Source organism: Ochotona curzoniae, unplaced genomic scaffold, assembly GCF_017591425.1.
Source record: "Ochotona curzoniae isolate NIBS_2020 unplaced genomic scaffold, NIBS_Ocur_1.0 contig_1014, whole genome shotgun sequence".
Lineage (NCBI taxonomy): Eukaryota > Metazoa > Chordata > Mammalia > Lagomorpha > Ochotonidae > Ochotona > Ochotona curzoniae.
The window spans coordinates 47,723,041-47,743,227 of record NW_024464920.1 but is presented as its reverse complement, the minus strand read 5'-3'; the positions used below and the strand labels follow the sequence as shown (position 1 = coordinate 47,743,227).

The window sequence follows — 20,187 nt, the reverse complement described above, 5'->3', positions numbered from 1 at the left end:
ACACTGAGTCAGATTGCCTGGGCCCAGACCTGTGACCTCCCTCGTATGGCAGGTGTTTGTCCTGTTAATACCTGCATCTGTAGAGCAGACATGGTGAGACCACCACCACAGTGAGTGTCATAGCCACGGTAATGTGCTGAGAGTCGGACCCACTGCCTCAAAACTTGCTCTTGTTACATAGGTGCGCGTATTTGAGTTCCATTTTTTAGAACTGTACAACCTCGGCCCTCTCCTCACCTTAGAATCCCCCTGCTTGTTTTTCAAAGTCCCCCACAGTTTCCCGTTTAGTCCCAGGAACAGCTGAACCCCAGTCCTCCTGGACGGGCACGCGGGCAGAGGAGGCATGCAGAGGAGGCAGCCATGGGGCAGCCAGAGTGGCACGGTCCCTGGTGTTTGCTGTCAAGCCTGAACTGCTGAGCGTGTTGTCAGAGTACCAGGCAACTAGCTGCCCAGTCCTGGTCGCCCAACCCTGGCGGCCCAGCCTCTGCCCTCTGCCTCTCACCTGCCTGCTTTCTCACCACTGTCGGTAACGGCTGCAGGCTCGCCCAGCTCTTCCCTCTGGCCGAAGCACCCTGACTCACCCTCCCTCCAGCTCAGTCTTGTCCCTCCTTCCCAAAGCAGCACAAGCATTGCCTCTTGAAGATTTCCCACCCGCCGTGTGATTTCCAGGCACCCCAGCTGGATGCTGTCCTGGTACCTTACTGTCCTCCCGTCTCCAGTGCCCAGTTAGAACATGCCTTCTTCTCCAGCTGAAACATCAGCCTCCTGAGGGCAGGGCCCAGGCTCTGCCCTGCTGACTGTTACTTCCAGCACCAAGCACAGTGCCTTGTGCACCATGGGCACACAGTATGTGAACTGAAAACAAAGGAGTAAAGCAGAAAGAGAAGATATTCATGAGGAAATGATGGAGGAAAACATGAGGGCTGCACGGGTGCTTCAGGAAGTTTGTGGAAAATGTAACAGCAGGATAAGTTTATTTTGGTGCAAAGAAGTTTTGAAATACATTCATAGTTTTTTCTCACTTCCTATCAACTTTCAAAAGCCTGTCTGTGTGTGTGTGTGTGTGTGTGTGTGTGTGTGTGTGTGTGTGTGTGTGTGTGTGTACGCGCACAAGGGTAAAAAGTTTGGACTTTCCCTTGAAGTCTATGCAAGCCATTAAGGTCTTAAGCCTCCCAGAGGTATTTTAGGAACATAGGATGGATTTTAGAGGTAAAACCAGAGGCTGCTAAGGGAAACCATGCAAGAAAAGGAGCCACAGAGAAGAGAGAGGGAGATAGGAGTGTCAGGTGGACCTTGGTGTGAGGAACCAAGAACCCAGAAGGACAGAAGCTCCCCATCTGGGGTCACGGGGTGGAGGGAGCTGTGAAGAAAGGAGGGTAGGTGAGGTCAGATATAAGGAGGCCTGGGTTGTTATTGTGTGTTGGGCTTTGTGTGTCACCACAGGTTGTCTGCCAAGCCTTAGGGGTTGAGAGAAGCTAGGAGATAGAGGGAGATGCTGAGGAGACACCCCCCACCCCCCGCCGCCACCGCCAACTGAGGCAGCAGGCTTGGTCCCAGTGCACAGGCTGCCGTGCTTCTCTGCAGCGGCCTGGGCTCAGGCAGGGAGGAGTGGCAACTTCAGCAGGAAGAGGATCAGGGCTCCACTCCAGGCCACACATGGCCCCACTGCCCGTGTTTGTCAGAATGCAACCACAGGCAGGCTAGCGTTTGTTCCTTGCCTGTAGCTGCTGTGGTACTACAGACACTGTGGCTGAAGAAGACACCACTGCATGGCTCCATCCCATGGGTTCCCTGGGTGGGGTAGGTACCGTTTTGTTTCACTTTTGCCAGTGAGGGAAGCCTTAGCTGACCCACACGCGGAGCCCCACCGGCCATACCCCTTTGCAAACGCTGCCCTACAGAGCCTCAATGTCACTATCCAGGCCTCTACAGGAAAGGTTTGCTGATGCCTAGGCCACAAAGGACCCAGTAAGGCAGAATGTGTGCAGCCAGGGAGTGGCAGGAAAGCGGTTGGAGTGACAAATAAGGGGCGTCTAGCCTGGACAGGTAAGAAAAGAGGCAGGCAGGCAGTGATAGAGGTGGGAGAAAGGTCCATGAGCCTGTGGTCTCTGAGGAGGCCGAATGTCAGCATCTTAAAGGAAACGGGGGAGCAGAAGTAAGCAGGAGGCAGGCGAGCTTGGAGATGTCAGAGAGGTACAGTTGAGTCATGATGTGGCCAAGTTATCAGAGGAGCAGGTGCCAGTCAGGTGGTTGAGAGTCAAGGCAAGACAGCTAGACTCACCATCCACTGGACCACTCAGTGGGGGACAAGATAGAGAAGCCAGGGTCTGTTTCCTGTATGAAGGGCCAGATCAGAGATACTGAAGGGAACAAATTGAAAACTGTACGCTCCTGTTTTGGTGGATCTGGAAGATGCCGTCTCAGGCAGCCAGCTACTGCATGTTCAGATTTCCACCGAGCAAGAGCAACAGATTGGCTGCAGTGACCTCACTTGACCTTTTGGTAATAAATAGCTGTTCCTGGAACAGGTCATTCCTTCTCCGTTTAAATTTCATGTTATTTATCTGTAGTTCAAACTGTTCTTCCAAGTCATTAGATGCTTTACCACACACACTAGAAAGAGAGGGGAGCTAGTAGATATTTCAAAGCCAGACACAGAGGCAGCCAGCTATCTCTGTTCTTAGGAGCCTCAGCTGCAACAAATGTGTTTGACTATACTGGGTTCATTCTCTCTCTGGTGTTGAATCGTGGTGGTCATTCCTCCTGGCTGCGTCCTGGGGCTCTGTCCCATGGATTCCCTGGGCAGAATGGGCTGAGGAGAAGCCGTTCCAGTTCACTTTTGCCAGTGAGAGGAGCCCTACCTGACCCACACACGGAGCCGCACCGGCCATGCGCCTTTGCTTTCTGTGCAGCGCACAAGCCAGAGTAATGAGTAGCTTCCCTGAAGAGGAGGAGGAGGGTGGCAGAGCATATTCCCTCCAGGGCTACAGCTGCCACTACTCCAGTAGAGCCCCTGGGGAGGCCAGCCGGCCAGCCCCTGCCTGCTGTGTGCAGCCAGAAAGGTGCACCACAGCCATTTTCACATCAAGGGAGCCCAATGCTGCAAAGACAAGTGAGGAAACACATCTTTAGTCTGAAGTTTAACATAAGTGATGTAGGGGCTTCCTTAATCTGTTTTATGTAGTTTACTGATCATAATGACAATAAATGTTATGCTTTTTTTTTTTTTTTTTTGCGATTGAGAACTAATTCATATACTCTGAAGCATGCCTTTGTAAAGGTCACGGTTTAGTAGTGTTTCTTGTTTTCTTAGACTTACCTCTACTAATTCCAGAACAGTTTCATTACCCCGGGGAGTTCTGTTCCCATCACTCACATTCCTATTCTCCTTCCCCCGACTTCTGGCAACTCCTGACCTCCCTTCTGTCTTGCTGGATTTACTCCTCCTGGACACTTCACGTAAATGGAGTCGTGTAAGCTGTGGCGTTTTGACTGGCTTCTGTACTCGGCATGAGCTGTTTGAGGCCCATCTATATTGTAACATTATTGGCTAAAGAAGACACCACCACCCAGTTACATACATCTTGCTGATGCACCGATCAACATCTGGCTGGTGTGCACATTTTGGCTGTTGCAGATAATCCTGCTAGGAACACTTGTGTAAACTGTTAGAATTTTTAACCACAGAATGAAAATCAGAATGGCGTATGTGTATAGTTAACTTGACAGTCATGTATATCAGCTGGGAAGACTGGAAGAGATGAACTAGAGAATGGAAAAAAAAAAAAAACTGTTGTACAATGAACTGTTTAGAGTGTCCAGCTGATCAAAGACCTGCTGCTTACAGGAAAATGTGCATTTACAGCGAATAAGGATTTTTAACTATTTGTAAGAACTTGCGTGTCATTTTTGAGAATATTTATTTATTTGTAAGTCAGAGTTGCAAAAACAGGGAGAGACAGAGGAGAGAGAGCTCCCATCTGCTGGCTCACACCCCAGGTGGCCGCAGGGGCCAGGATTGGACCAGGCAGAAGCAAAGCTTCATTTGAATCTCCCATGGGGGTGGCAGGGACCAAACACTTGGGCCATTTTTCACTGCTTTCCCAGGCCACAAGCAGGGGAGCAGCAGGGACAAGAACCAGTGCCCATATGGGATGACGGTGCTTGTGGGTGGAGGATTAGCCAGTTGAGCCATTGTAACAGCCCCTCACAAGATTTTCAAACAGCAAATTATTGAGCCATATCTGTGATACTGGCTACGTGTCAGCTCCGTTGAGTGGACTACAGGAAGCAGATGATGATAGCAAGATATCTAAATAAGTTCCAGAGGGAGCCGGAGAAATGGAGCCAAGTGGGCCAGGAAGATGTGCCCTGAATTTCAGCTGGGAGTGTGTGGTACAGCTGTGGAGTGTTTGGAAACAAAAGTGAATTGATGCGGGGCAATTAGAAATGAGTGGCTTCTTATAAGTGAACGCATCATGTAGCCTGTGAGTACAAGATGCAAAGCTGTAAATGATGGCAAACCACTGAGTCAGCAGGTGCAGCTACAAAGCAAGAGAAAGGTGGGCAGTGGGCAGGAAGCAGTGGCTCTCACACGGCAGCATGCATGAGCAAGCACCTGGCAACCAACAGAGCCCAGGGCTCTCACAGGCGTGCTATGTCCTCCTCAGGGACGCCTCATTCTGTCGCCTGATGCTGCATTGTGCCTGGCATATCCTTGCTGGTTGGTCATTCTGGTTGTTCCCCGGGCACCGTGAGCATTGGGACGCCAATCCTTCCCAACACTGTGCATTGTGTGTGTAGAGAATTGAGATTTTAGGAAGTTCTTTCACTACTTGGGCAGAATCTCCTTTTCATGTTAAATCCAGCCCTAACTTGTACAGCAAGAGAAATGAAAGGTAGCATCTTAGTCACAATTTTCAAAGAAGTTAAGTATGGCCTCTTGTCCTTCTGCTCTTTCTGGGTGCAGATTGACATAGCCACCATCCAGGTTACCTGCCTTCTGAATTTTGTGCTTAAAGTTTAATGCAGTTCTCTAAAGGAGTCACTAATTCTAACATAGCAGAGTGGCATGGAAATGTAGTATGGAAGTGGTTAAGATATGCTTGGACATCAAAGAGATGCAAATTTGAACCCTGTCTCCGCCATTTCTTAGGTTTGTGAGTGTGAGGCAGATTTTTAACCTTTGAGATGTCTTTGCTTCATGCTAGTATGAATGGATTTCAATTGGAGGTGGGACACCAAAACAAAATATTCTCTAATTCCGTTTTCTAAGAACTTTTAGAAGTACTCTTATGTTTAAAATAGGATTACAAAACCTATTCCACAGTTTATGCCCAAAAATGAAGTAGAAAAGAACAATTTGAAAAGCAGTTGAACTGTTGGTATTCTTACTTTATTTTTATTTTTAAATATTGTTATATAATTGAGAGGGATGCATGCCCATGTGGGTCTCTGGTTAGGATGGGAGAGAGCCAAGTATGGAGGAAGGTGGGTGAGATATGTATTTGTGGGGTTTTTTTTTTCCTCCTGCATTCTTAGGGAGAAGAGGAAGGGAGCCACTTCTTGCTGTCAGACTACATCAGCACCCAGGGACGGATGACAGTCATTTGATGACACCTTAGAGACCCCGATGTGGGGGAGAATGCTCCAAGGGTGTACTTGAGTGGACTTGATAGTTCTTCGAAGTTGTTCATTTCATTGCTCCATGGTTGAGAAAGTCTTTCCAAGGTCTATCGATTAGGGGAAAAAAATCCACCTTAGTGCATCCACAGCCCCAGAAACATACCACAAAGCTTGGCCAGGAGAGTGGTCCAACCCCTTCTGCTTTCCATCCTCTGACAAAGCACTCAACATCTTGGCTGTCATGTCCCCTGGGTGCATCGGAACAGACTGACTATCCATTGCACAGACATCAGCAATCAAGGAGGCCCAGTCCCAGTACATGCACTTCAAGGTTGAACAATGTAGTCTGTGACTTTTCCCGTGGCCAGGGTCTGAGTTGAGTAGTCCAGCTGGGAAGTCCCCCATGATACCTCATCTGAAATGATATCAGGTTTAACTTTGTGCACCAGCCAGTGCAGGTAAGGTTTGATCTGTCACCTGTACCAACCAATGCATATGCCAGGGGACACAGATACCTGATAGGTTCCACTCCAGCCCCCTGCCTCATGCAAACCGACAGGTACAACAGCCATGCCCAGCTCAGCCTGGCACAGACCCAGTCCTCAAGCATTCCAGTGGGTGCCGCAGCCCAGTCAGGTTAATCCCTAATACTTCCCACCAAACGCACCCCAGCACTGGTTTTTGTACATGCCAACATCTGCTGCAACTTAGCCTGGCCCATCCCACATCTGGCTCTCACACATACCCATAGGTGCTATGACTTAGCTCAGCTCATTCCATCCCCAGACCCAGCCCTCACATATGCTGACAGGTGCAACTACCTTGTCCAGTCTGACCCACTCCAAGCCTTGATTCATGTGGTCACCAGCAGTGGGTACAGCCGAGCAGAGAAGTGCCCACAGTCCCCTTGCCAGGCATGCTACCAGCCCCCTATCTTATCTTACACCTGCAAGGATACCGCAGTCAAGCTTTACATGACTCATTGCCAGTCCTGGCACTTGCTAGCTAGCTTTGAGGCCTAGCCCAGCTGACCTGCACCCATTCTGGCGTTCATGTACACCAGCAGGTGCAGCAGCTTAGCCAAGTCTGGCTTGCTCCCAGTCCCAGCTCTTACATTCACCTGTGGAAGCAGTGGTCTAGCAGGGAAGTCCTGGAGGTAGTCCTTAGAGGCCAGCTCCTAGCCGTGGGTCTTATACATGCCATCAGATTCCCTACCAGGTCTGCTCCCAACCCTAGGTCTTGCATATACTGGTAGATGTTTCAGCCCAATCTGGCATGGCCTGCCTGTAGTCTCAACACTCATTGGTAGATGTTGTAGTCTAGCCTATCTGGGTATGGCCATTCTCCTAACCTCATTCTCATGTGTGCCAACAAGTGCTTCAACCTGGCCCAGCCCAGCCTGGCCCCAGACTTAGCCAACACAAAGGCTGACAAGTATTGCAGCCCTCCTTAGCCTGGCCTACCCCCAGTCTGAGCACTTGTGCTCCCCCGTAGGAGCTGCAGCCTAATAGGGGAGTTCCCCTAATTCCCCTGCCAGGCCTGCTCCCATTCCTGGGTCCCACCTGTGCCAATGGGTGAAGTGACTCTGCTTGGCATGGCCCAACCCTGCCCTGCCCCCCCGCCCCCCCCCCCGCTTTTACATGCACCAGCAGGCTACAGATGATGCTGTTTAGTCCAGCCCAGGTTCCCCACATAGGAAGGTGCCTTGGCCTGACCAAGACATGCCCTCTGGTATACCCCCTCTAAACCACTCTGTCTCAGCTCCCTTGCCTACCTACAAGTACAGTGGCCCAGTCCATGGCAGGCCCCGGAAGTCATTCCTCCCCTGTCCTGTCAAACATACCCTCAGCCACTGCCACTGTGATATATCTCCAGACCCCCTTCCCCTAGGCAAACTGCAGCCCAACCTTGTACCCCAATCCCACCCCTGGCCTGGGGGCTGGGGTTGCCTTTTCTGGCCCAGAGGTCCCCCACCTTCCCCACATATCTTAAAATAAAAATAGAATAGGCAACTATGCTGGCATACTGATATAGTTCACACAAATTTGGCATCAACCAGGCCCAGAATGCCCACCAGCTCCTGGCTGCTTTTCTCCCAGCAGTGTAGCACTTGTCTAGCTATAAGGCAACCCAGGCAGGTGCCTACACCTGGGGGGAGCTCTTCGTATTCGCCACCTTGTCAGACAGCAAGTACCTGCCCCAGTCCCTACCCTTGCCTGGAAAGAATGCACTGCACCCCAATGAGAGTGAACCAAGAGGACACATGGGCTATAGAGACTAGAGCCAGCGCAGCAGGCATGCTAGGAGGCCGGCAGTGCACAGGTTCTGAGTGCAGCAGTGTGATTCTGAAAAGATACACAAGACGACCCCTCTCGCCATGCCCCTGCTCCCCACCTCCTGCCCTGCAGGCATGCACCTCTTCACCCCCACGATTTGCCCCTACACCTCTGCCCACCACCTTTTTTAAGCCACGGAGCCAGTGTCTGGTAAGCTTGACTGGAGACCGAGATGTGCTTGCTTGGGTGCCTATCAGCTGATGAGAGCTCCTGCTCTCCTTTTCAGGTGTGGTTGCAGCCGTAGTTTCATGACTGGAAACCTTCCTAAGACATGGAGGTGAGCAGGGAATAGGAGCCACCTGCCCTGACCACATTTTCTTACAGGAGATGCAGTTTAGCTTAGAAGCATCATGAATATGTAAAGCAAAATAATAATAAGGAGTCATGGCCACTAAGCAATAAATGTCAGTTCCTGTGTACTGTGACTTATAGCAAACAACTCTTTTCTATTTAAAAAACAAAAAGCCAGGTTTAGTCAGTTACTTGCAAAGACTTTAGAATTGAATTTCAATAATTTCTCACATACACAAATGAATGCAAATACAGAGTTCAAGGAAGAAATAAAAGCTGGGTGTTAAAAAATGGTTGGAGGGCCCATTGCGATGGCCTAGTGGCTAAATCCTCACCTTACACGTGCCAGGATCCCATATGGGTGCCAGCTCGTGTCTCTACTGCTCCACTTCCCATCCAGTTTGGGATCAGCTCAGCTCTGGCCATTGTAGGCATTTGGGGAGTGAACCAGCAGACAGAAGACCTTTCTCTCTGTCTCTCCTCCGTAAATCTGTCTTTCCAATAAAAAATAAAATATTTTTTTAAGTTTAAGAAGAAAAAGTTTGGGAAAACACTGTGTAGATTGCCTTGGATGTCTCAGGACTGTTGTGGGCTTGGTTCCTCTCCTCCCTACTGCGGGGGGCAGCACACACCTGCCAGTCCTGCTGGCCTGGAATCCGTGTTCATAGCACAGGCCGCAAAATGAGGACATAAAGGGAAGTCAGAGGGAAGTGACCTTCGCTAGGATTCTGCCAGAGCGGAAACCCACATTTTCTGAGATCGTTAGACTCATGGAAGATAGATTTAGAATCCTCTTTCTTTCCTGGTGAAGTTGTGTAGGTGTGCTGGAGTGTTGCAGGTCTCAGGTGAGTCAGACCTCAGTTTTGATGGCACTTGGCCTCAGAGGGAACAGAAGATCAATCTCACCCACGCGGGGGTCCCTCGAGGTGGGACATTCTCTGCAAGGAATCGGAAGACAGGCTCATAGATCTTTCTGCTTCAAATGCCACCGTGCCAGGCTGCCAGTCGGTGGCACGGAGGTCAGCGCCTTCCCGCCGTCCGACTCAGCAGCAGCGTGGAGCATGTTGGGCAGGGGTTGGGAGTCAACGTGAACACCCATCATTGTATTTTCACTTCAGCCCCTTGGTATTTTGGCATTTATGTCTGTAAAAGATTTTCTGGGTTTCCCACTCTGGATTTTTTTTTTTTTTTGCGGGGGGCACTTAATATGAAGATTTAACATTTAAAAGTCTAAGTACTTCCTATATGTTGAGACTCTCCAGGTAAGCTTTACATTTTATAAAATAATTGCAGTTATTCCTCTCACTCGTGTGTTAAATAAACACTTCTCTCACTCCCACATTTCAGTTCCAGCTACGTCCGAGGGCACATCTTCCTTTTCCACTTTCTCTGAGTCGTCTCCGGAGCTGACCACCGCCGAGAGGTCAGTTCACCTCCTGCCCCCGCTCCTGGCCGACCGTGCCTCCTGGACTCTGTCCCAGCACATGCCCACCTCTGCCACCTCCAGAGACGGCCACGCGCCCGCCGAGACTCCCGGGGAAAGCAGCAACCTCAGCGTGGTGGAAGTTCTCCCGCCCAGCCTTGCTTCTGCCAAAAAAGAGACGAGTCACATTTCTAGCCATAATTGGGTGGAGTTTTCCACCCAAAATGTAGACTGTTTCACTTCTCTGTCCTGTTCCAGCTTTCAGACAACGAGGAACTTGCCTGAGGAACCAGAAGCCAGTAATTCCGTTCAGGTTCTCCTGGGGGAAGTCAGGAATGCCATAGGTAGGCTACACGAGGATCTGAGCCTGGTGATCCAGGAGCTTAATGTCATCAGTAGCCACCTGCTGAGCATGAGCGAGCCCAGCCTGCCGCCCAGCACGGGCTCACAGGCTCCTCCGCCCTCGGAGGGCAGCTCCCAGCCTGACTAGCCCTCTAGGGCTCCCACTTCCCAGGGGGAAACAGAGAACCGCGCAGTGCTTCACCGGGTTCCTTAGCGTGTTTCCAATCAGTAAATGCATTGGAGTGATTTGTTTCTCAAAGAGAAGAGTGTCACCTTTGACCCTTTGAAGCTGAGGATGTCATCCTCTCTGCACTTGGAAGTGGATTACATTTTAGTGAGAGTTTGGCCAAGGCCTGCGCTGCAGGTCAGCACAAGGGAATCGTTCTAGAATGTTGGTTGAGGCAGGGGAGCTGCAGGTCTCAGAGCACATCTGTCTTAAACACCGCCGCCCTGTCCAGGCGCACTGTGCTTGGGGCAGGCACTCCACACTCTCCTGCAAGCTTTGGGTTCTGCAGATGCCGCAGGGCGGGAGCTGAGTTGAAATCAGTCGGGTTGCATTGGCGTCTTCACTGTTTGTGCATATTGCAAAGTAAATTCAAGTGCATCCTTTTATTTCAGGAAATAAATTTGCCATTTTCACCTTATGTGCAAGTTTTTAATTCATTCAGATGGCCTTTCAGATAGAAATGGCTCTTCTCCGTGAGGGAGGAAATTATCCCCTTTGGGATCTACGGAGCAGAGACTGCTAGCTGTGCTGTTCCCAGGATCCCAGTGGAAGCTGCATTTAGCTCGTATTTGGGAGACTCATATAATGAGCCCCATGTTCCCATCATTCTGTTTCAACAACTCCCAAGTTCAGGGTGAAATAACCAACCCCAGGTTATTGCTGAAGAAATAGGAAACATTTAAAAAGAATAACAATGCCTGGGTCCCACTTCCTGACAAAATCATGCAAAGTGGGTTTAGGAGAAAGAGGGGAATGGCCAGTGCCAAGATCATTAAGCAGCGATGTGTGTTGGGGGCAGGGTGGGGAGTGGGGGCTTGCCGGTGGTGGCGGTTGGGGGTGGGCAGTGGCTGGCTGCAGTGAAAAGCGTGAAGGGGAGGCTGATGTGCAGCGCGGAGCAGAGCACAGTGCAGGTCCTTGGATGCCGCTACAACGTTGTGACTCTGTGAAATAAAGTTACAGCGCGTGATATGACTTCATCTGAAATGACCACTCTGACTTGGGCGGGGAGATGTGCAGGGACACAGGTGGAGCAGGTAAGTTCATTAACAGGCTCCGGCAGGTAGGACTGGTGATGTCTCAGAGCAGGGAGACAGCGCGAGGGGAGAGGTGATTAGCTGAAGGGCTCACTGAGAAGAGCCACTCCAGGGTGAGTCCAAGAACCAGGCTGAAACAAGGAAGGCTGCTGCTGGCAGAGATTCCAGACTCATGTTGTGGGTTTGCTGAATGTCGTATTTATGAGATGGTCACGTGGAGATGCTAGTGAGGCCCTGGATGTGAAAGTGATTTCCAGGGAGCAGTCTAGTTTGGCTTGAGACTGGATGAAATTCCCCAAGGGGTGAGAGTGGCAGCGGAGAGAAACTGAGGGCCCAAATATGAAGAGATCTGGAGGATGTCGAAGACCCAATGAAGGAAACAGAAAAAAGCCACCACTGTGCTGGGAACAAAACAGCATCTAGTGTTTTGGAAGTTGGGAGTGGACAGTTGGAAATGGAATATCTGCATTTTTTCTCAGTTTACGCTCTCTCCTGCTGAACTTGTTTGTGTGTGTACACATTACATAAACAGGCATGTCCTTGCCAAACCGTTTGAGACTTCACCCCAGAATATCCCATGATTTCCAACCTGCCAACAGATTCTCTTTTAATTGGTTGTCAAATAATCCCAGCAAGTTTTTAATCAAGTTAACTGTGTTTTTTGTAGTACTTTTAAGATCTGTGTTACTTTTCATAGGTTAATATTTGTACAACTGTTTTTACTAGTCTTTACTATTAAGAACGTTAAGTGTGAAAATTAGAATAGAATTCTTACCAGTAAGAAGAACAAGTGGGGGTAGACATCGGGGCACCGCAGGTGAAGGCAGCATCCCATCTGACAATACCAGTTTTATGACCATTTCTGGTCCAACTTGCTGCTCATGTGCCTGATGAAAACAGCAGATGAAGGCTCAAAGGCTTGGGCGCCTGCCACCCATCTGAGAGCTCCACGTGGCCTTCTGGGCTTTGACTGGCCCAGTTCCAGCTGTTGCCGCTGTTTGAGAAGTGCCCCAGTAGATAGAAAACTGATCTTTCTCCTTCTCTTTCTGCCTTTAAAAAAAATAAATTTTGGGGCGAGGGGCCTAGCACTGTGGCACAACATGGTAAGTCACAATCTGAAGCACTGGCATCCCATATGGGCACCAGTTCAAGTCCCAGATGCTCCAGTTCCCTGCTTGTGGCCTGGGAAAGCAGTAGAAGATGGTTCAAAGCCATGGGGCCCTGCATCCACGTGGGAGACCTGGAGGAATCTCCTGACTGTTGAATTCAGCCTGACCAGCCCTTTAGACTTGAAGCCATTTGGGAAGTGAACCAGTGGATGGAAGGTGTCTCTCTTTCTTCCTCTCCCTCTACCTCTGCTTTTCCAGTTAGTAAATCTTGAAAACAATCAGTCTTTTACAAAGAAATAGCAAGTAAACTAGACAGAATTCTAGCAAGCTGATAAGGATAGTTTAATATATTCATTTAAGGCTATAAATTTTCTTTTACATGACCGCATCCCTCTGAGCTTTAGGAATTAAGATAGAAGTCACATACCATGAAATGTGCCCTTTTAGGTTGTGAAATTCAGTGGCTTTTAGTGTATTGACAAGGTTGAGCAGCCATTGTCGTGGTCTGATTCCAGAATATTCACAACAAAATGAAGCACCGTAGCTTCTAGCACCCACTCTCCATTTCCTCTTCTCCTAAACCCTAACAACCACTAACCTATATGTATCTCCATGCATTTACCTACTTTGGATATTTTGTATAAATGGAATCATATATATGTAACTTGTATGTCTAATTTCTTTTACTTAGTGTAATGACAGTCCCGTTGTCGCATATATCAGTGCTTCATTTAAAAAAAAAAAGAGAAAAAATTATTTACAGAAGATGGAGCAAGAAAGAGGCCATCCACTGGTTCACTCCCCAAATGGCTGCAACAGCCAGAACTGGGGTAGTCCAAAGCCAGAAGCCAGGAGCTTCTTCTGGGTTTCCCATGTGGGTGCAGGAGCTCGGGATTTGGGGCCATCCTGCTCTGCTTTCCTGGGTCGTAAACAGAGAAATGAATCTGAAATGGAGCAGCCAATACTCAAACCAGCACCCATATTGGATGCCTGCCAGCACTGCAGGTACAGGATTAGCCACTGCACTGGGCTCAGTACTTCATTAATATTTAAAAATATATATGTGTATATTTCATATGTGCATATGTACATATATACACATATATATGAAAGACACAGGTACAGGGCAAAAGAGATAAAGAGAAAGAGCTCTCCAAGCTGCCTGCTGTCTCCCTAAATGGCCACAGCAGCCAGGGTTGACCCAAGCTGAAGCTAGGAACCAGAAATTCCTTCCCCCACCTCTCAAGGGGGTGGCAGGGCCCCAGGACAAGCCAGCTTCCAGTGTCTTCCCAGGCATGTTAGGAGGAACTCAGATCACAAACAGAACAGCTGGGACTCAAACTTGCAGTTCAGTGTGAGTTTGACCGTGGGTGTGGGCGAGCGTCAGCTCTTGCTGTGTGCAGTGCGACTCTGAACCTGAGTTTGGGGGGACTGGCGGACTGCTTCCTGGAGTTGCCTTCCCGTTTCATCACAAGTATTGTTCCGTGCTCATCTTCCTCGACCTCTGACCCTTTCCTGGTCTCAGCATATCATACTCTGATAAACCAATTCCTGATTTTTTTTTTTTTGGCTGGTCTGTTTTGTTGTCTGTCATCTTGTTGGCTTCTGTGCGTAGCGTTTTCTCGTGTGCCTGATTACCTTTATTTTGCAGGAATAATACAGACACTTGTGTTTTTGCCTGGTCTACCACCATCATGGTCAAGTAAATCAAGATCTGCCACGAAGTTCTTCAAGTACCCAGGTCAATTCCAGACTCAGCTGCTCATGAGAGATTCCCGTCTCCTCACTCCCATTGTGTCTTACTGTATTCTAAGGAACATCTCTCAGAAGGCTTCCTCTCAAAGCCATCCAAATGGATGCAGGGATTTGAGAGACCCAACCAGTGCCCCTAGGGAAAAGTGACAAAACCAGACACAGTTGCTGTGCTGGCACAGCTTGAGTTCTGGAAGAATCTGATAATAAATTGCCCCATCCCCACCCCTACGTGATAGTGTGAGGATTCTGGGGAAGGAGCTGGCTGGAGTTCAGGCCCAGCCTGTCCAGGGAAGGCTCTTTGGAGCTGACACACAAGTCCCAGCGTTGCGGAAAGGAATGCCATGGGTACAACGTTGGCCAAAGCCACTTCATGAGGTACAGTAGAGCATCACACGTGCTGGCTCTCTTTATGCGCCTGGGAGACCCACCAGTACATCCTTAGGGCCAGAGGGGTGCCATCTTCCCGTGCTGGCCGAAGTGAACACCCTGTGCTGATTTTAAAATGTCTCGGGGTCCACTGCTGCTCATGGGGCTTCTCCCCCACAAGGCACTGGACAGCAAAACCCCCTCACTTATTCTGCACTTGGCACACGCACATGATAACCGCGCATCTCAACTAGGTTTCACATAGCTTGTGTATTTCAATTCAACCGTTTGTTAATTAGTATAATTAAGCACTTATTTGAATTTCTATTTAGCCAACTCCATTAAATGAACAGAACAAACTTGGTTAAAATTAAGAGTGGGTATATCCTGATTGACTTTGTACCTATCTCACATTAAAAATACTTCATGGAGTGCTATTAAGCATTTTGCTTTGAGTGTGAGGATCCTATTCTATAACAGTTATAAAATATTTTACTGTTCATCCATTATCAAATTACTCATGCACTCATTCTTTAAGTATTTATTAATAAGCACCCTGTACGAGTAGGCACTTTGCTAGACATTGGGCACTCAGTAGTGAAAAAGGCGGACGTGCCATCTTCAGGGTGACAGTTTGGTGGCGATACAGGCAGAGCTAAGAAGTTGGCAGGGCAGGGGCCCAGCGCGGTGGCGCAAGTGGTTAAGGTCCTCGCCTTGCACGCCCGGGATCCCATATGGGCGCCAGTTCTGTCCTGGCAGCCCCGCTTCCCTTCCAGCTCCCTGCCTGTGGCCCGGGAGAGCAGTCGAGGACAGCCCAAGGCTTTGGGACCCTGCACCCGCATGGGAGACCCGGAAGAGCCTTCTGGTTTCGGATCGGCCGTTGCGCTCGCTTAGGGAGTGAATCATCGGACGGAAGATCTTCCTCTCTGTCTCTCCTCTCTGTATATCCGCCTTTCCAATAAAAAAAATAAATAAAAATAAATCTTTAAAAAAAAAAAAAAAAGAAGAAGTTGGCAGTGCAGTGAGAGTGGCCTGAGTCTGGGGAAGCCAGGACCAGGGAAATGGGCTGGCGAGGAGGAATAGCCAGCTCAAAACTAGGGGTTGGGCATGGCCACATGGAGGGCCAGGGCCAGACCGAACCCCAAAGATGAGTGGCAGCTGGTCAGGCCAATGGAATTATAGAAACAAAGAGACTTGTCTGGGTGGAGAAGACTGGTGGGTTTGACTGGAATGAGTCAGGAACTTGAACACGGAAGCTTCAGACTTGATACTGTGACACAGACACGATGGCCAGGGGACCTGAACAGACCGGCTCTTAACAAAAGACTAAGCAGCAAATTAATAATACCTGTGAGTGCAAAGTGCTGACAATAAAATGTCGTTGAAATTTGAGGTTTAGAGAGTTCCCAACATCCGTTGACTTAAAAAGGGGGTTGTTGGAGAACTCGGAGCACTAGCGGCCATGCCGGTGAGTCCGATGGGCTGGCGGTGTGCCTCGGGGCAGGCTGGGAGTTCCCTCGGCTGTCTGCCTTTGTTCTGGAGAGATGTGGAGCCCTGAGAACCGCAGGGTAGACTCGCAAAGTATATTCACCACACCCGGGCCTGCACTTCTAGGTTTTGACTTGGCTTTTAATAGCCTGAATTCTGAGATGTGATAAAAGGGTTTGGAGCGTGGCATGGGGAGATTCTATCTCTTGCAGAACAGCAAGTAATTTGAGGAGGCCAAGCGTGTGATTGTGGAGGGCAGAATCACACTGGCACCTTTTATCAGCAGGCAGCCTTCGAGAAGAAAGAGGAAAGTGGCTCCGGAGACACTGGGTTTTCAGGATGATTTTGTTTGGTAATTTCGAATTCTGTTTTCTCACCAATGGTGCGGCAAGTTCTCAGAGATATGGTAATTATTGCAGAATTATGGCTCCTGCCATTCGCAGCTATTCAAACAGAAAACTTGCATCACAAAACATCACAGTGTAATGTGTGCAACTGTGCTGCTTCCAGAACTGGCTGTGTCCCCTTGACACAGCAGCCTGCAGCAAGGCCGAAGGGACACGCTGGCCCCTCCATCACAGGGGACACACAGAATGCCACCTGATAGACTGTAGTCACCAAGTCCTATCCCTGCTGTGCTTTGGCTAAGTGACCTATTAGGGCCATGTGGAGTTCTCCAATCAGCTACAGTCAGAAATCGAATCAATTATGCTTTTGTTAACACTTGCATTTTCATCCAACAGTCTATGAATTTACCTGGAAAGCTGTTAGCACAACACAAAGGAGGTAAAAGCAACCCGTAGCAAGACGGAAAGATGAGCTTGTCTGTTAGTGAGCACTTCCTGTTATTATTCATGGTCACTCGGGTAGTGCCTAAGTCAGCATTGGCGCTGAGGTGACAGAATGTGTGAGGCCATGGAGTCTCTGAGATTTGGGTCACCTCGCAGGCTGGTGTTCATAGAGGTCGTTGAGAATCTGAGACTAGCAAGATAAGTCCCCGGCTGATGTGTGTGGGATTTAGAAAGTGTGCTCATTGGTTCCAGAGAACCTTCTCATGGACAGAACCGGACGACTAAGCTATCAGCAGCTGGGAACACATGTACCTTCAAACCAAGAGACGTAGGGGCCGGTGCTGTGACATAGTGGGATAAGCTTGCCACGCCAGCATCACAGCATGCTGCATTGCAGCACAGGCTTAGGTGCCAACTGCTCTGCTTCTTACCCAGCTGCCTGCACCCAGGTAGGAGGCTGAACGGAGTTCTGGACTCCTGGCTGTGGCCTGACCTGGCCCGTTGAGCCATTGCAGCCATCTGCAGGAGGGAGTCAGCAGGTGAATGATCTCACAGTCTCTTTGTCACTCTGCCTTTCAAATCAATGTTTAAAAAAAAAAAAGAAAAGAAAAGAAAAGAAAGAAAGGAATAAGAGTCATGGGCCTGGTGCAGTGACTCAACAGGCTAATCTTCTACCCGCAAATGCCAAGATCCCGTATGGGCATTGATTTGTGCCCCAGCTGCTCCACTTCCCATCTAGCTCCTTGATTCTGGCCTGGGAAAGCAGTAGTGGATAACCCAAAACCTTGGGACCCTGCACCGACCCAGAAGAAGCTCCCTGACTCCTGGCTTTGGATCTGCTCAGTGCTATTTGGAGAGTGAACCAGTGGACAGATCTTTCTCCCTGTCTCTCCTCTATAAATCTGCCTTTCTAATAATTTTTTTTAGAAAAAGAAATAAGAGTCATAAATTACAAAACAAACAGGAAGGGCCCAAGGGGACCCTTGGCGGGGCTCAAAAAGCAGCACAGGGCCAGCCTTGCCGCTGCTGGCGCACATGGTCCCAGGAGCTTTAGAGCGGACAGCCAGGAGACTGACTGTTAAAAACGCACATGCGCACAGATCAGCTGTTGGTAGTGTCGACACATCCCAAAACACAACCCTAAAACACAGTCCTGGCCTTCCGGAGCTAGCATCCTCACAGGACAGACTGAACAAGACCACTCATAGCCTGGGCATTTGTAGCTGACGTGAGCAGCCTAGGCATTGTGGAATGTGGCAAGAGCAAATGATGGGCACCAGGGTAGCTTGTGGGTGCAAGGAATGGAAGAAGAAGCATAGGTTCCGACCTAAGCCCCAAGGGTCCCTGTGGCTGCAGGGGTGCACGCCCCAGCAAGGGGAGCTGCAGGTCCCCTGGGCTGTGCTGGGAGCCACTCTTTGCTGCAAAAGTACTTGGCATGTGTGTTAGCTCATCTGGTCCCTAGAGGAAGTAGAGGCACAGAGTCTAAACAGGATTCAGATTCCAAGCCCATCCCTTGTGGCCACTTCAGAGATGGGGAGAGAGGCAGGGGAGGGGCCGAGCAGTGGCACATACCAGCAGTTTCTCAATCATTACCCTCTCTAAGGGGTAGGGGGAACAAGCCATGGGCTGTGCAGTTGAGCTGGGCAAAAATCTTCACAGACTGTATCTGCCTCACAGCTGCTATCCAGTCATAGCATGGGCAGCATAGCCAAGTTGCTTGCCATAAGCACCATCCTAATACCATGCAAACGTTGGAAAAGAACAATGGCGACTTGGGAAGCAACCTGCAAGTGTCAGAGCAACAGGCGCACTCTCTCTGTTCTGAACCCTCACTGAGTCACAAGTTGGCTATCCCCATTCCAGCCTGGCTACCCCTCACTGGCAATACCGCGACAGCATGTGCTTGGGCCTCGTGCTTGCCCTTCCTCTTCTCTCTCCCTGACTTCCGCCAGCTCCTGGGCTCCCCGGGGTTGCTCATTCCTTTCCCCTCCACATTCCCCTGGCAGTCACCCTGGCTTAGCCAAAAGTGTTGCAACTGTGCTTCTAGTCCTTTTTAATCCCTGCCAGCAAATGTCTCCACTGTACTCCCTGCCCCTTGTCAGACGGTCATCGGTAGTTGCAGGGTAGGATGGAAGCTGGAGGTGGAGGCTAGGAGAAGGTAACAGGCTTGAGATGCCAGCTGTAGCTGTCCTAGGGCCACTGATGAACCAACAGAGGGGGTCAAGGGAGGGGATGGGGCAAGGCTGGGCCCCAGAGCCCTGCTGCAATAAGAGTTGGCACCTATTGAATGCCAGCAATGTTCTGGGCACTACCCAGTCCTCTCAGAACCCTGCCAGAAAAGTACTGGTGCATCGCCCTGCTGTGGATGAGAAAATGGGCTAAAAGGCCCAAGAACTTGGCCAGGATCACGACTGGGCCTTGAACCTTGGGTAGCCCAGATGTGCAGTCCATGCTGTCTCCCACTGGTGCCAACAAGGAAGAAGGGGCTGGACAGAGCTGCTGCCCTGCCTGCCTCCCCTCCTGAGCCAAGCCCTGCTTCAAGCTGCCCCATCCCCTACCTTCAGCTCTTCCCCCTGGCTCTGAGGAGCTTGGTGAGGCCTAGAGTGGCAAGGGCACAATTTTTTTAAGTGCTGGATTCTAAGGCTGCTTAGCCAGGGCCCATGGGGAGCTGCAGGACCAGGCACCACAGGTATACAGTGTGGGGGATGGGCAGGGCTCCCCAGGAGGCCGTGAGGGGCTTGCACTCTCCCAGGACCCACCTTTAGGAGAGAAGGGAACCTTGCAGAGACAACATGCAGCGGTCCCACAGGGTGAGCTGGGTGTGGGGGCACACTCTGCCCCCCTGCCCCGTCCACCTCCGTTCCCATCTTCCATGGAGAGTTTGGGTGTTGCCCAGCCCCACCCCAGCTCACTCTGGTCTACCAAGAGCTGCCACTGTGTGCAGCTGTGCTGCCTCCGCCTGGAATGGTCAGATGGGAGAGGGAAGGTCACTTCAATTGTCTTAACCATTCAGGTGCCAACAGTGGCTGGTGGTGGCACCTCAGGAACAAAGCGTCCACGGACTCTGATACCCACTGGGGAGGCAGACCCTGGCAACTTGCCCCTTGGGGAGTAATTCAGGACTGTATTAGCCGTGTGGCTTATCTCATAGAGTTCCCACTGTTCAGTCTGGCTTGTCCCTGGGCCTTGGTAAAGCAATTGAACATGTCTTGGTTCAGTCTTGTGGCTTTTCAGAGGGACAGGTAAAGTTGGGACTGGGACCCTGGAGCAGCGGGCGTCACTGGCTCAAGGGCCCACAGCTCTGGGTCCCAGGGCAGGAGGCCATCTGCCAAAGCTCCTGATGTGGGGGGCTTCTCCAGCAAGTTTGTCATTGTGGCTGCTGCGGCAAAACAGCAGGAGCT

At 50.2% G+C, this 20,187-nt stretch overlaps 1 protein-coding gene across 1 annotated transcript in view; it reads left to right on the top strand.

Annotated features, from left to right (window-relative positions):
* Positions 1-10,165, top strand: part of ENTHD1 (ENTH domain containing 1) — a 115,167-nt gene extending 105,002 nt beyond the window's left edge. Inside the window, exon 6 of the mRNA XM_040988251.1 lies at positions 9,600-10,165. Coding sequence (XP_040844185.1) covers positions 9,600-10,165 — 566 coding nt within the window. The remainder of the gene's footprint in view (positions 1-9,599) is intronic.
* Positions 10,166-20,187: the final 10,022 nt, after the last annotated feature.